The 15,363-nt window shown below is 37.9% G+C and overlaps 1 protein-coding gene across 9 annotated transcripts in view; it reads right to left on the reverse strand.

The window, feature by feature from the left end:
* The window catches only part of LOC147911914 (uncharacterized), an 81,242-nt gene that overhangs the window by 52,431 nt on the left and 13,448 nt on the right, over positions 1-15,363 (reverse strand). For 6 of the 9 annotated variants that reach the window (XR_015550497.1, XR_015550495.1, XM_087426974.1 and 3 more), the window contains one exon: positions 4,688-4,762. The exons of 2 other annotated variants lie outside the window; for them this stretch is intronic. Coding sequence is in view for 5 of the 7 variants with exons in the window: in XM_087426974.1 (XP_087283100.1) it covers positions 4,688-4,762 (75 nt within the window). In the remaining 2 variants the exon portion in view is untranslated. Of the gene's footprint in view, positions 1-4,687; positions 4,763-5,481; positions 5,776-15,363 lie in introns of those variants that run through there. One more of the 9 variants, XM_087426972.1, reaches the window with a different exon arrangement.

The raw sequence follows: 15,363 nt of genomic DNA on the forward strand, positions 1-15,363 counted from the left end.
TCTGTGGACACACATTTTCACTTCTCTTGGGTAGATACCAATGGAATTGCTGGGGCACATGGTAACTATGTGTCATCCTTCTGAGGAACTGTCAAACTCTTTTCCAAAGTGGCTGGACCATTTTACATTTCTATCAGTAGTGTTTGAAGGTACTGATTTCTCAACATCCACACCAACACTTATTTTCCTTTTTTGTCTAATATAGTCATCCTACTGGGTGTGAAGTGGTATCTCACTGTGGTTTTGATTTGCATTTGCCTAATGACTAATGATGCTGATGTCAGGGGAAGAGGGAGAATCTCCCTCTGCCCTTTCCCTTAAGGTTCTTATGGCTGGCCAAATAATCAACAAGACAGGTTAGCTGGAGAAAATAATACCAAGTTTAATAACATGTATACATGGGAGAAACTCAGAAATGAGCAACTCGTCCCTCTGTCTAAGCTGCTTGCTTAAGTATTGCAGCTAAAGGCGAGGAACGTGTTGGGGGTGGGTAGTGGCCTGGGACTTCAGAGGGCAGGAGGACAATTCTTTTCGGGGTCATCTATAGATAATGTGGTCAGGGAGAGACAGAGTTTTTGATAAAAGAGGCTTGGTGCCTTTGCTATTGTAACCTCTATCCTCCATTATCTTTATAGCCATCATGATAGAAGATCTGCTCCAGGAAGGAGCCACCATGTCAAATTATTTAGGCAGTTAGTGGGGGAGGTCAAATGTCCTTCAGAGAAAACAATCAAGGTAAAGAGATATATTTCAGGGTGGCCAAATCTTGATCTCCCACACTGAGCATTCATTCAAATGCTAGCTGGCCACTTGAATATCTTCTTTGCAGAAATGTCTATTCAAATCCTGTGCCTAATTTTTAATTGGGTATTTTGTCTCCTAATTACTGAGTTGTATGTGTTCTTTACATATTCTGGATATTAGACTCTTACCAGACGTATGATTTGCAAATTTTTTTTTCTATTCTGTGGGTTGCCTTTTTACTTTCTTTATAGATTCCTTTGAAGCACAAAAGCTTTTAATTTGGTAAAATTCAATTTGTCTATTTTTCTTTGTGCCATTGGTGTTGTATCTAAGAAGGCTCTATCTAACTTAAGTCACAAAGATTTACTCCTATATTTTCTTTTAAGAATTTTATAGTTCTATATCTTACACTTACCTCTTACATAATTTTGTGTATGGTATGAAATAGGAGTCTAACTTTTGCACCAGTTATGTCAGCACCATTTGTTGAAAAAACTAATTTTCCCTCATTGAATTCTCTTGGCAGCCTTCTCAAAAATCAATTGACAATAAGTGTATGGGTTTATTTCTAGACTCTCAATTTTATTCCTTTGATCTATATGTCTATCCTTGTGCCAGTATCACATTGTTTTTATTGTACTACAAAACTACAGTTTTGAAATTTTTGAAATTGGGATATGTGAGTCCTTTAACTTCTTTCACAAGATTGTTTTGGCTATTCTGAGCCCTTTGCATTTCCATATAAATTTTAGCATCATCTTGCCAATTTCTACAAAAAAAAAAAAAAACCAGCTGGGATTTTGATAGAGATTATTTTGAATCTGTAGATCAATTTGAGAAGAGTTGCCATTTTAATATTGAGACTTCTAATCCATGAACATGGTCATCTCTTCTTAGAAGCTTCCTCTGACCACTTTATTTACAAGACCACTATGGCACACCTTCACCTCCTGTCATTCATTCTGTATTCCTTTACTCTGCTTTAATTTGCCTCAAAGCACTTATCACCACTTAACATTATTTGTTTCTCTGATTACTTAACTTTATTATCCACAAGAATGTTAGCTCCATGATGTCAATCAGGGACTTTGTCTTGTTCACTACTACACCAAGGTGCCCAGTACTTGGTAGGCACTCAAACAACTATAATATCTAATGAATGAATTCCTAAGCCTTTGAAGTCAGGGATACTAGAGGAAGTTGTCTTGCATAGTGTTTAGGGCAATGAATCTAAACTGGGTTCAAAATCTAGCTTCATCACTTAGTTGTTATATGAGTTTGAGCAAGTCACTTAATTTCTATGAGCCTCAGTTTTCTCATCTGAAGTATGGAAATAATAGTATCCATCTCATAAGGTTAACTGAGATAAAGCCATTAATGCATTTAGCATAGTGCCTGGCCCACAGTAAAAAAAAATTGTTTGTCATGTGGCTTAGAGGACATAAGTAAATATTAGCAGTAGTATTGCCATTGTCATCATCAGTCCCTGTATAGGCTGAATGAAGATCCTCCAAAAAAGCTCACATCCTAATCCCTAATCCCTAATCCCAGCTGTCCTGTTGCCACCTTGATTTTAGGCCTTCTGACCTCCAGAACTATAAGATAAGAGATTTGTGTTGTTTTAAGCCACTAAGTTTGTGGTCATTTGTTATAGCAGCAATAGGAAATTAGTACAGTCCTTTCTAATGTTTCCCAAATAAATTAATAAGTAAGTGATTGAATGAATCTCTTGGGGTCATAATAATAATTCTGTTATTAAAGAGTATTTCTCCCGCCAAGAAATAGATTACCAAATAATGGCAAGGAATGTCATTGATATAAATGGATGGACTTAACTGTTATATTACTAAGCCAGAAGTACTGACCTGAACTAAACCACTCGGGGCTCTCCCAGAAACACGACTCTGAAGCCATGATTTTTTACCTTGGTTACACATTCGAATCACCTGGGAATATTTAAAACAATCTCAATGCTTAAACTGCACCCCAGACCAATTGCATCAGAACATCTGGCTGTTGGGACCCAATCATCACTATTTTTTTAAGCCACCCTGCCAGATGTTTCCAAAGTACAGCCAAGACTGAGAACCACTACTCTAAGATATTTTTTACCATATCTATCAAGGTCCTTAGTCAGTCCTAACTCCTCCAAAGCCACACCATGCACACCACTCACTAGCTACCCAGACCAGGAACTTTTTGCATCCTTATTCACTAGCCAAGAAAAAAAATATATTCTTTCAGTCCGTCTTACTCCCTTCAGGCTGCTATAATAAAATATTACAGAACTAGGTAGCTTATAAACAACAGAAATGTATTTCTCAAAGTCCTGAAGGCTGAGAAGTCTAAGATTAAGGTGCCAGCAGGATCAAGTGAGGGCCCTATTCCGGGTTTATAGCCAGTGCCTTCTCCCTGTGTCCTCACATGGTGGAAGGGGCTCGGGATCTCTTTGGAGCCTCTTTTATAAAGCACTAATCTCATTCATGAGGGTTCCATCCTCATGACATAAGTACCTCACAAATACTAATTTGTGTTTGTACACCTACTAATACCAGGACACTTGGAGGTTAGAATTTCAACATATGAATGGGGGGGGGACACAAACATTCAGATCATAGCACAGTCAGAATTTATGTCTCTTGTTCCCCTCAAATCTTTCTCTCCCCTGGAGCTTTGCATACCCCCATGGACCCAGTACAATATAACACCCTCAATAAATTTTTCTTGAATTGACTTGGCAGTGTTTATTGCCATTTTGCTCTCTATCACCCACTGTGAGTGTTACAGAAAAGATCCTTCCTCAGAAACTATGTGAACTCCCAACTCACATCTGTGGCAGATAATCTTGAACTATCAATGCTGGATCTCTGGAAAGAACAGAGGTAAAAGCCAATAGCAGAGTTGCAACATGACACCAATTGCTGGTACTTGTTTGAAAGTACATTTTAAGTATAAACCAGTTCAATCTAATTTAGCTCAACAAATATTGAGTACCGACCATATGCAGGGCATACTCAGTCTTTTTGGGAGGACTTATATACCATCTCTACCCTCAAGATACTTTCAGTCTAGTAAGGAGGGAGGAGGCAAGTATATTTATAATTGTAAGACACAGAAAATTAGGATAAGTGCCATAAGAGAGATACTAAGTACCATGAGGAGATCAGGAAAGGCTTGGAGATAGGCCTTACAAAATTAGTAGAATTTCTGCAGAGGGCTTAACTGCCTAGAAGTGGAGGATACTGGTGGAGGATCGATAATAACTATCACTTAGTGTTACTGTGCTAGCCACTTTTATGCATTAGCATATTTAATCCTCACAACAGCCCCAATGAGTTAGGTACATTATCATCATCCTTCCTTTGGAGAAGAGGAGACTGAGATTCTGAAAGATTAAGCAACTTGCTTAAAGTCATGCACAGAAAATAGCAGAAGTAGGACTTGAACCCAGGCCTGTCTGTCTTACTCCAGTGCCTTTGCTCTTAACAGCTACATTATGTTGCTTTCCCTGATGCTGTAACTGACTCTATAACTAACTACACATACTGCAATCAACCACTCTGAAACCTCCTCCTCTCTGCCAGAAACGACTCATGACAACCAGCTCTTCTTGGTGTCCCATAGACCTCTCCATCAGATGTGCCACATGTTCATCTAGCCAAATTCTCAGCTGAGGAGGTCCTCATGCAGGTGGCCAGGCTTTGACAGGCAGAGTTGCCCTAGAACACTGCAGAAGGACATAGTGACCATTGTTGGAGAACCAAAACATGACAATTCCATAATTAGAGTCTAGTGGGGTAGATACGTAAGCTACATTAGCTGGGTAGAGAAACTAATTATTTAAGTCATACTTTAATGTCCTAGGGCTCAGAGACAGTCATCATTTTATAATAATAATTAGCATTATGCTATTCAATCTTTAAAGCAAATGTTAATTACTTACCTCCTGGTAAGAATGTTAAGTTTTGCCATATCCATCTTAAACATATGGATCCTGGAGCATTTGTGTGAGAGAGTACTGCAGAAGACATCAAAAGTTAAAACTTCATATTTTCTAGTCTATGGTTCAAACCAAATAAATGCTCCAGAAACCTACCCCTTCTCAATTATTATTAACAAAGCACCTTCTACTCAAGTTGAATAACCAGAATAATTCTTTTAAAAGCATCTCCCCCCTCCATTTGGACACTGCCCACCAACTTGGGGTAAAACATGAAAGGCCTACCAAGGTCAAAAATAGTAATGTCTTGGAAAAGTCTGCACTTGTAACAACTCTCCATACCACCTGGGAAAGCAGCTTAGATTGTTTCATTGATAAAATATTCAGGATATGATTGGTTAATTTGACTCAGTAAACCACAATGTTTGCTCAAGCCTAATCTCAATGTCTTGATCTGTTTACCTTGTCCTGTAAAGCAAGAATTACTCTAGCATGGCCAAAAGACACTCATCTAAGGCAAGTACCATAGAATACAATTTATTTGAGTTTAAACACTACATACATCAAAAAATGGAACTTCTGTAAAAGGACTTTTCCATTGATGATCCATTAAAAAAATACCACTGTAATAATTGATGAATTATTTACTAGAAAAATAGCTAATGCCTGTGGAGTTCTGACTAAGTACCAGTGTTTTACATGTAAGAAATCATTTTATAGATGTAGAAACTGAAGCATTGAGGAGTTTAGTAGATCACATAGCCAATAAATGAGTAAGAGCTAGTATGCAAACTCACAGTTGTCTGGATTCAAAGTCTGGTCTTGTAACTGCTACACTAAACTGTCTCCCACTGGCTGGCAAGGGTGATGATGACGTGATTTGAAGGGCTCCAGTAACCTGTTGTTGATGTCTTGGCGGCCTCAATGCCATGGGGTGGAACAGATTATAAAGAATTATTAAACAATAATCTCCAGCCATGACTGTGGGATCACTGATGATCCTCCCACATTGAGAAGATCATTAGTTGTAATATACTTTGGCATGTAACAACTGTTTTAAAGTATTTATTTGGAATTGTAAAAAATTTTAATTGTGAATAAGTCAGGTCCTAGATATTCCAAGTAAAACAATCTTCTATGGCAGGGGTGAGCAAACTACAGCCCATGGCCAAATCCAGCTTGCCACGTAGTTTTGTAAATAAAACTTTATTGGAACACAGCCATGCCCATTTGATTATGTATGGTCTCTGACTCTATTCACTTTATAATGGCAGAGTTGAGTAGTTGTCACAGAGACTCTATGATTTGCGCATCCTAAATTATTTATTGCCTGAACATTTACAGAAAACTTGCTGATTTCTCTTCTATAGTAACAACTTCTAGCATGGGCAAAAAGGGTAGAGAATGTTAATCAGATTAATAGGGGTATGTTTCCTTAGGGAAAAGATAGGCTAATTAAAAAAAACCTGTTAGACCACCACATTTGCTGGCATACAAGTTGTACTTCCCAATTCCTACCAAAAACATATGAAAATACTTTTCTACATCTAATGTATCCATATAGTGAGTAAAAGATGCAAAATAGTGGACTGGCTTATAGGCAAAAATAGTTTCCCTGCATTTTATTGTAGCTCCAGTAAAAATGTAAGCTGTGTTTTCATGAAAAAAAAGTTTTCCTCCTACAAACTACTTTAAATACATGTATGATTTTTTTAAGTAAAATGTTCTTGAAAATATTGGGGTATGTATTATACACCTAAGGATCTTCTACATTATAATATACAGTATTCATTTTGCAAGTTAAGATAAGTTTGCTGTTTAGATAAGTTCTAGGAGGTGATGATGGGTTAGATTAGTATGCACAAAACTCAAAGAAAAAGTTTGATTTGATTCTACTCTGATCCTCAACATTCCAAGAAACTGCTCCTATGGAAGGTACATTTTATCAAAAAGAAAAGAAAACAAAACAAAAATGGGGAATTAGTGGTTAAGAAAGCTATTCCTAGAGTTCAATTCATAATTTCTTCTGTGAACACCAAGATTTGGGCCTCTTGAAACATTTACCCCACCCAGCAACCAGGTTCCATGTGTGCAGGGTAGATTAGGAGTGAGGTTCCAGAGACTAGCAGAGTTCTTAAGGAAAGGCAAGCAGTGGCAAACAGCAGTGCTCCAAAGAAATTGCTTTTATTTACAGCCTTTCATGCGGCAGCTGAAACTCCAAAGCAGATGAAAACCAGAGCAGTAAGCCATTGACATTCCTCTGCAGCCACACATCCAGCTCCATTTGCATCAAACCTAAGTTTTCACTCCCTGGAGATTCAGGCTACAAAGCCGCAGCCCATTTCACTGCCTTCCCAAGAGCTATTAGCAAGTCTTTGTGGCTATTTTCCTCACCAAGCATAATAAGTGAAATTTAAAATTTAAATTCAGCTTCTAGTCATCACAGACCTATTCACCAGCTGTCCCTTCACCTCACCCAGTGAATATACTCATCAAAGAAACCAGTGAGGGCTTCTCCTCTACCAGACCTTCTCTACCATACGCTTCATATACACTTTTCTTAGGTGATCTCATCCAATCCCACATTTTCAAATATCATCTCTAGGCTAATGTCACTCAATATGCTGCTCCAGTGACTTCACTTGTCTAATAAGCATCTCAAATCCAATATGCCCAACACAGAACTCTTGGTTTTACTTCCAAAACCTACCCCCTTTCTTTCCCATTTCAATAAATAGTACCACTGTCTACTCTGTCACTCATGCCAAAAATTAAAAATCATCCTTGCCTCTTATTTTTCCCCCATCTCCAACCAACATTTAGTCCATTTGCAAGTCTAGTCAATTCTACTTCCAAAACAGATTTTGAATCTGTCCACTTTTCTGTCTCCTCTGCTGTCATCTAAGCCCAAGTATTATCTTTTGCTTAGACCACTGCAACAGTCTTTTAACAGGTCACAGGCTTCCAAAGATTAGACTGACAGGCTTACAATGTTTCAATGCTTCAATGCTTAAGGCCCTCTCAAAGCAATTCACCATCACTTTCTCACTCTGCACCAGCCACATTGAGCTTCGATCAAAAACACAGCAGTGAGAATGGTTTCTGCCCTCTATTCCTCCAATAGTCTAAGCTTGTGTCCATTTCAGAGCCTTTGTACTTGCTGGTATCTGTCTGCAATGCTCTTCCCTCAGATTACTACATGGCTGACTCCTTCTCATTACTCTAGGAATCAGCCCAAAGATGACCTAATATAAGAGCTTTCCTAAGCATTCAATCAAAAGGATCCTCACCCCATAAACACTCCAGTCCCTTTCCCTTCATTATCTTGTTTTATTTTCATTATGACACTTAACATTAGCTGAAATAATCTTGACCATGTATTTGTTTATTGGATTTTTATAAGTCTCTTACCACTAGAATGTAAGCTCCACAAAAGTAAGGACTTTTTTGTCTTGTTCACAAGTGTATCTCCATCTAGTATGTGCTCAATAAAATATCTGATGAATGGATATATGGACTTTAGGGCCTAGGGATCCACCCAACTAGTAGTGATATCGAGGAGGAGAGAGATGGTCATCAACCATAGATTACATATAAATAAAAGATTATTTATTTAATTAACTGAAGGAAGGAAACTGAAAAAGGTTCAGTATGTCTTAGGTACCTATGTTAATGAGGTCATGATACTTTTGGGTTCATTTCTCTCTGGTAGGTCCCTTGAAAAAGTATAAAGAACAAAAAAATGAAAACTCATATAACCACCTCCCCACTTTGTCAAATTAGAACATGCTGCTATATTTACTTAAGCTCATTTTTGAAAAATAAATAAAACATTACAAATATGCTTCAAGCCAACTGAATGATGCTCCAAAATCCCATTCCTCTCCTACCTAGAAGTAATTACTATCCTGAATTTGGTGGTTCTTATTCCCATGCATGTTTTTATATTTTTAGTATATATGTATGAATCAGTATAGCTGATACGTTTTAAAGTTTTATACAAATAGCATCACATTATATTTATCCTGCAATTTGCTCCCCCACCCCAATATTATGTTTTTGAGATTTATCCATGTGGCCCTAGTTCATTATTTAGCACAATTATGAATGGTATCAAAATACCATAACTATCTATTCTCCTACTGATTGGTATTAGGGTTGTTTCTGTTTTCTTTCCCTATTGTGATGCTGTCATGAATATGCTTGATCATGTCTCCTTGTGCACATGGATGAGAGTTCCTCTAGATGTTTCTCAAACTTTAATGTGCATACAAATCACTTGAGGTCTTATTAAAATTCAGATTCTGATTCTTTAGGTCTGCAGTGGGGCCTGAGATTATGCATTTCTGACAAGCTCCCAAGTGATGTTGTTGGAGCTGGTCTGTGAACCACACTTGGAGTAGCCAGGCCTTAGAGAGTCTATACCCAGGAGTGGAATTACTGGTCTTCTACTTTACTATAGCAATGCCAAGCTATTTCCAAAGCCCTTGTATCAATTTACACTCAGAGAGTTCATCGTCCCTCATATCTTCACCAGCACTTAGTTTTATGAGACTAATTCTTCTTCTCTCCATTCTGATCTTTATCCCTGGTTGTATATGTGGCTCCCCTTCAGCTATAAAGTATGTGGCCACCAGAACAGTTGGATCCAACCCCAACTCCAACAAAGCCAGCTACTTGTGGTCCCCTATCCCCTTTTCTATGTTTTTTCCCAGAGCGATCCCAGTGGCCCCAGGAGCCTACCCATGCCCCACCAACAGGGGAGAATTAGCCAGGCAGCTGGATCACACAGTGAGTGTGGGGAGTAGGATTTCAATCAGTTTGAAAACTTTACTTTTCTTGATGGCATCATCCCATGCTCTTATAACACTGTTGTTTTTGAGGGCACAATTAGTTAAAGCTATCAGCTGAAAGCTAACTCACTAATGGCTGAAAGAGGAGAGGGCCTTCTCAACTGTTAGACATTCTGGTTCTGACCACTGCATCTTTGCTCACTTTTAGTGGAATGCTGTAGATCCTTGAGATCTTTAACTTTTCCTAGCCATGTCCCTTTTCTAGTTAACCTGATTATTTTACCATTGATAAGTCTTTGGCTACCCTGTACACAGCCCTATTACAGGTGCTATGATGAGAAGACAGAAGAATTCAATTGAATTCCATTCACAAACATTTACTGAGTACCTTTTAGATACCATGACTGTGGTAGATAACAGAAATACAGAGGTGAGAATGGTTTCTGTCCTCAGAATTCACAGACTAATGGCAAAAGTTACACACAGATTATCTAAGCCATCCAGCTAAACACTCAAAAGATTTTTTTTAAAGTATATAATTTCTAAATGGATGAAGTAATACCATATTTCCTCAATTCTAAGATATAAATTTTTTACTTTTTAACAGCTCTAAAATTAAGATTCATCATATAATGGATGTAAATTTATAATGTGGCATTTTTTCCCATGAAGAGCTATTATCAATCCATGCTGCAATTTACAATTAGAAACGTCTTCAAATTGAGAGACTACAGTAAATGTTACTGGAGTTCCCTATGGATAGGAATGATTTGAGCTGGACCTTTAAGAACAGATAATATTTGGTAAATAGAAAGAAGAAAATTCTAGGTTGGAACGCAAGCACAGGCAAGTCACAACTATCAAGTCTCTCCTCGTCTCTCCCTAAGGCAGAGAAAACTGTGAGAAAGCACAATTCTACACACACATGCACATACTCATTAGTGCAAACAGAAAATTGTGTTGCATAAAAACAATTGCTGAAAAAAATTAAAAATTTTAATAGAAATGCCAGTAATCCAAAATTTCAGGGCAGGGAGGATAACTCCTGGTCAAAATATTTTCTAAAGACTTTATAGAGTCACTGGATCATGGCAGTTACCTTAGCTCCCCTTAAACTGGTTGTTTGATAGCTGATCATTTTTAATAACATAACAGGGATACCCTCCTTGTTTGCCATTTTGTCTATTCTTTCCTTAAGAAGCTCTTAAGGGAAGAATCTTAAATAAAGATACAGAGCTTTATTTAAGCAAAGAAAGATTTCATAACACTGCCAGCCACTTATCTATCTAGGTAGAGAGGGCAAATCACTTTGGAATAGATATTATTTGTTCTGAGAACACTGGACCCTTTTAGTTGGGTATAATGTTTAGTTAGGGACTATTTTTTTAAATGGTGACTAGACAACCATATAGTCATATGGGAAAAGATAAAATTAGACTTATACATCACACACAAATAAACTGCAGGTGCATTAAAAACCTAAGTATAAAAAGCAAAACTGTAAAACTTGTAGAAGACACAAAGGATTTCATTACAATAACGCAAATCAAACCAAGGAAAGATTTCTTCAATAAGATATAAAATAATGCACAAACCATACTGAAAAGATTCATCTATTTGACTATATCAAAAGTTAATCTTTTTAACAACAAAATAGCATAAGCAGAATTAAAAATCATCCACTAAAAAAGGAATGATGGTGTTGTCAAAAGGACACAGAAGCCAAGCTGAAAGAGTTCCCAATGGCCAAAGCTGTAACAATTTGAGCAACAAAATAAATAACGATAGTATTGGATTATAACCCAAAGAATAAAACAAATTGCCATGAGTCCATACTGATATACATAAATGATTGAATAAATAAATATATGGGAATGAGAGACGAATATTTCTTACAGAAAAGTTGCAATTAACAAATAGAGAGAGAGATTTGGAGGGAAACAACCCAGTGTCCTCAGCAAATGGACAGATAAACTGTATTCATTGGGTGGAATACTAGCAAACAGTTAAACTTGAAGAACTAGATTCATATGTATCAATGAATAAGTCACAGATCACATTTTTGAGTAAAAACAACAAGTTGCAAAAGGATAAGTATAGTATGATACCATTTTATGTGAAGGTTTAAAACACTTAAAATAACACTGTATATTGTGTGTGGACACATTCATATGTAATAAAACTACCAACACATATACGGATGGGAATGATAAACACAAAATTTAGGATAGTGATTATCTCTTGACAGGCAGACAGGGAAAATGGATGGGGAAGAGTAGAGCTTTAGTTGTATCCATAACATTTAAAAATTTGAGAGCTCTGAAGTAAAGGAAAATGTTAGATTCTGTTTATTTTTGGAAAAAGACACATGGATGTATTTTAATTATTGCCTATTTTTTCCAAGTTCAAATGCCCTTTGGTTTGAAGAGCTGACAAGAGAGATCAGGTCATAAGTATTTATTGATTCCCAATCATCAGACTATACATGGATGTTTTATGGTACACAGATATACATGCATCTTTTTATGGATACCCAAGTGTTATGAGTTGAATTGCATCTTCTCCAAAAGATATGTTGAAGTTCTAGCCCCATGTACCCATGAATGAGGTGATCAACAGTGTTTATGAGAATTTTATACCAGCAAAAACACTATCATCCTGGACTAAAAGGGACAGAAATGGGATGAAATGAAGGAAGAATGATTTCAAGAGCAGAGCTATGGATGCAGAGGCTTGGGCCAACGAGATCTCCTCAGGCAGAGAGGGCAGGACCAATTACCTGGTGGGCTGAAAGCACTAGGCCACCAAGCCCAGAGGATAGAGCCTTGAGCCACAGAGGATTATTCTCAGGCCATGAAATCTAATAAAATATTCCCTGCTGGATTTTGGACTTGTTTGGGACCCATGACCCCTTTGTTCCTTCCAATACCTTCTTTTTGGAAGGAGAATGTCTATACTATGCCTATCTCAACATTGTATTTTGGAAGTAGATAATTTGCAAAATAACTCATACCTAATTTAGATGGTTTAGAAGGTGAGATTTGGGACTTTATGAGTTGATTATATTTAGTTAAGATTTTAGACTTAGAATTGATGCTGGAACAGGGTTGAGACTTTTGGGGATGTTGGGATGAGATTAATGTATTTTACCCATGGAAAGGACATGATTTATGGAGGGATAGAGGATGTACTGTTAAGGGTTAAACCAGGTTCCTCAAAAAGATGTATTGAGGTCTTACCCACCGGTACCTGTCACCACCAGTAATATATAACCAATCTATAAATCAAAATTGGGGTGAGTTTATTATGAGCGAACCCTGAGGACCATATAGCCTGTGAGAGTCCTTTCACAAAGGAAAGGAGCACCCCAAAGAAGTGGAGTGAAGGGGCCAGCCCTGTGGCTTAGCAGTTAAGTGTGTGTGCTCCACTGCTGGTGCCCAGTTTCAGATCTGGGCGCGCACTGATGCACCGCTTGTCTGGCCATGTTGAAGCGGCGTCCCACATACAGCAACTAGAAGCAAGTGCAACTATGACATACAACTATCTACTAGGGCTTTGGGGAGAAAAAGGGGAAATAAAAATAGGAGGAGGATTGGCAATAGATATTAGCTCAGGGCCAGTCTTCCTCAGCAAAAAGGGGAGGATTGGCATGGATGTTAGCTCAGGGCTGATCTTCCTCAAAAAAAAAAACGAAGTGGAGTGTACAGAGTGGTTATATACTGTCAAAGAGCATGTATCATATATGATAGGAATGTTCCTTTTACAATAGTCACGAGATTGCTTTACCAGCACAGCAATTCAGTGAACACAGCAGGTTGATGGTCACAAAGTGGATGGTCACAAGGTGAGCACAGCAGGTCAGCAATTAATCCTTAGTTTATGGAGAGACACTTCTCCTCAAAGAAATACTGATGTAGGGGAAGTTATATCCTTATCTTTAAGGGCATTGTTCTTGTCTTTGGGACATGGTAAATATTTAAAGCAGATATACAATGCATGCTCACCAGGCCACATCAGGCCCTTTTGGAAAAACAAGGTCAGGCCAAATTAGTTTTAACCCAGATGGCTTCCTTATACACTCCAATATATCCTATTGCTTGTCATTTACTTATCATACCTGTGAATGTGACCTGATTTGGAAATAAGGTCTTTGCAGATGTAATCAAGATAAGATTAGGGTGAGCTCTAATCTAATATGACTGGTGTCCTTATAAAGAATTGGAAAACACCTTGTGAAGAGAGACACACATACAGGAAGACAGATATGTGAAAACAAAGGCAGAAATTAGAATTATACTGCCACAAGCCAAGGAATGTCTGGGGTGGCCAGAAGCTGAAAGAGACCAGGAAGGATCTTCCTCTAGAGGCTTTTGAGGGAGCAGGGCCCTGCCAACACCTTGATTTCATACTTCTAACTTCCAGAACTGTGAGAGAATAAATATCCAAAAGCCATCTACTTTATGGTACTTTGTTACAGCAGCAAGAAACTAATATATCAAGTATTCATTTATACAGGGATGTATCTCTATGAGTCTGTGTATATCAGGAAGGCAATTTTTGAATGAGTATGTGTATCTCTGTCTGGGTACCTATATATGTAATCAACATATAGTTGACCAGGAACATGTGAAAGGATATGTAATCTGTCAGGAAGTCTCAAAGTAGGTAGATAATTCCCCCAAACTCATTGATTTACTCATTCACTCATTCAACAAATATTTTCTGGGCTCCTCCTATGTGCCATGCACTGGGGGCAGACATGACCAAGACTGTTGAGTCTAGTGCTACGAGAGGCCAGAGATAGAAACAACCTCTTTTATCTACTTACTTCTGTTCCAGGGCTCCTGTTATTTCATTGATCTTATTCCCACTAAAGGTAAGACAATGAGAAGGTGGATGAGCAAATAACAGAAGAATACTTATAAAAGAGGGCTGTGAAATTTGAGTCTGTCCGCTTTCTAATTTAGGTACTTGAAAGCAACATGATACGGCACTTAAGGGCAAGGGCTCTAGTGTCAGATCTGAGTTAAAATCTCAGAGGCCAAATGCTATCTGTGTGACTGCAAGTTATTTAGTTAACTTCTTTGATTCTAGATTTCCTCATTTGTAAAAGAAAATGGGATGGGCAATAATATTTCATAAGGCTGTATTGAGAAGATTCAGCAAAATATTTATACTGGGCTAAAACAGTGCCAGGCACTCAGAAGCCAGCTCCCTTCTGCCCCTTGAATACACAGGAAGAGGCTGTTTTGCTTGAGTACATTTTACACAATAAGGATGTACTGTTTCTGGCTGGCAGAAGGGTGCCCTGGGTCATAGGATCTGAAATACAAATTTGAGATTCCCAAGGTTACTCTCTGTTCAAGCCTACTCAGTTTATGAGGATGACATTATTTTGAATCAAAACAAGACAAATTTAACACACTATCCCAAATCTTCGTTTAAAGACAATATAGCCAGAGGAAGCTTTGAAGAAAGTTGGAGGTACCATTTAGGCATCACTAACTCTTAACTGTTGATGGCTACTATTATATCCATAGCACAACTGCGAAAGAAGACCTCGACTGGGTAGGTTACAGTGATGCTTAAGAGTCGTCTTCTGCAAGTTCTCAACTGTCATAGAGTCTCTGCTATCAAATTATATCAAGTTATATCAAATTATATGAGTTGTAGGGTCTAGCAAGACATCGTTTTAAAGATTTCTCTGTGGAAAGTCTTGAATTCCCTACTTCATCTGGCCAGTAAGTTGACATTGTACCCTCCCTCCATTGGAGATAGAGGACCTAAACCTTCTTTAGACATAGCTGGTGTGCTTCAGGCTTAGAAGTAGGAGCATATTTTGACCTTTTTTACATCTCACTCCCTAACAACTCTGAACATTATCTC

This window comes from Ceratotherium simum, chromosome X, assembly GCF_057802395.1.
Source record: "Ceratotherium simum simum isolate JZ-2026a chromosome X, ASM5780239v1, whole genome shotgun sequence".
NCBI classification, from domain to species: domain Eukaryota; kingdom Metazoa; phylum Chordata; class Mammalia; order Perissodactyla; family Rhinocerotidae; genus Ceratotherium; species Ceratotherium simum.